At 67.8% G+C, this 301-nt stretch overlaps 1 protein-coding gene across 1 annotated transcript in view; it reads left to right on the top strand.

Annotated features, from left to right (window-relative positions):
• The window catches only part of KCNT1 (potassium sodium-activated channel subfamily T member 1), a 61,207-nt gene that overhangs the window by 26,276 nt on the left and 34,630 nt on the right, over positions 1-301 (top strand). Inside the window, 1 exon segment of the mRNA XM_015572324.1 lies at positions 80-214. Coding sequence (XP_015427810.1) covers positions 80-214 — 135 coding nt within the window.

Raw genomic sequence — 301 nt, 5'->3', positions numbered from 1 at the left:
TCCCAGACCCCCCCTCCCCTCCTGCTCCCAGACCCTGCCCCTGCCCCTCCTGCTCCCGACCGCCACCTGGTCTCGCCAGCCTGGACAGCCTGCTGCAGTGCGGCATCATCTACGCGGACAACCTGGTGGTGGTGGACAAGGAGAGCACCATGAGCGCCGAGGAGGACTACATGGCCGACGCCAAGACCATCGTCAACGTGCAGGCCATGTTCCGGTGAGGCCTCGCACTCACATGCAGGGACCCGGGGTCCCCGAGTCCCGACCCCACACCCGTGACCACGGGGTGCTGACTCCCTTCCCT

Source organism: Myotis davidii, unplaced genomic scaffold (genome assembly GCF_000327345.1).
Source record: "Myotis davidii unplaced genomic scaffold, ASM32734v1 scaffold609, whole genome shotgun sequence".
NCBI lineage: Eukaryota > Metazoa > Chordata > Mammalia > Chiroptera > Vespertilionidae > Myotis > Myotis davidii.
This window is presented reverse-complemented; position numbering and strand designations above follow the sequence as displayed.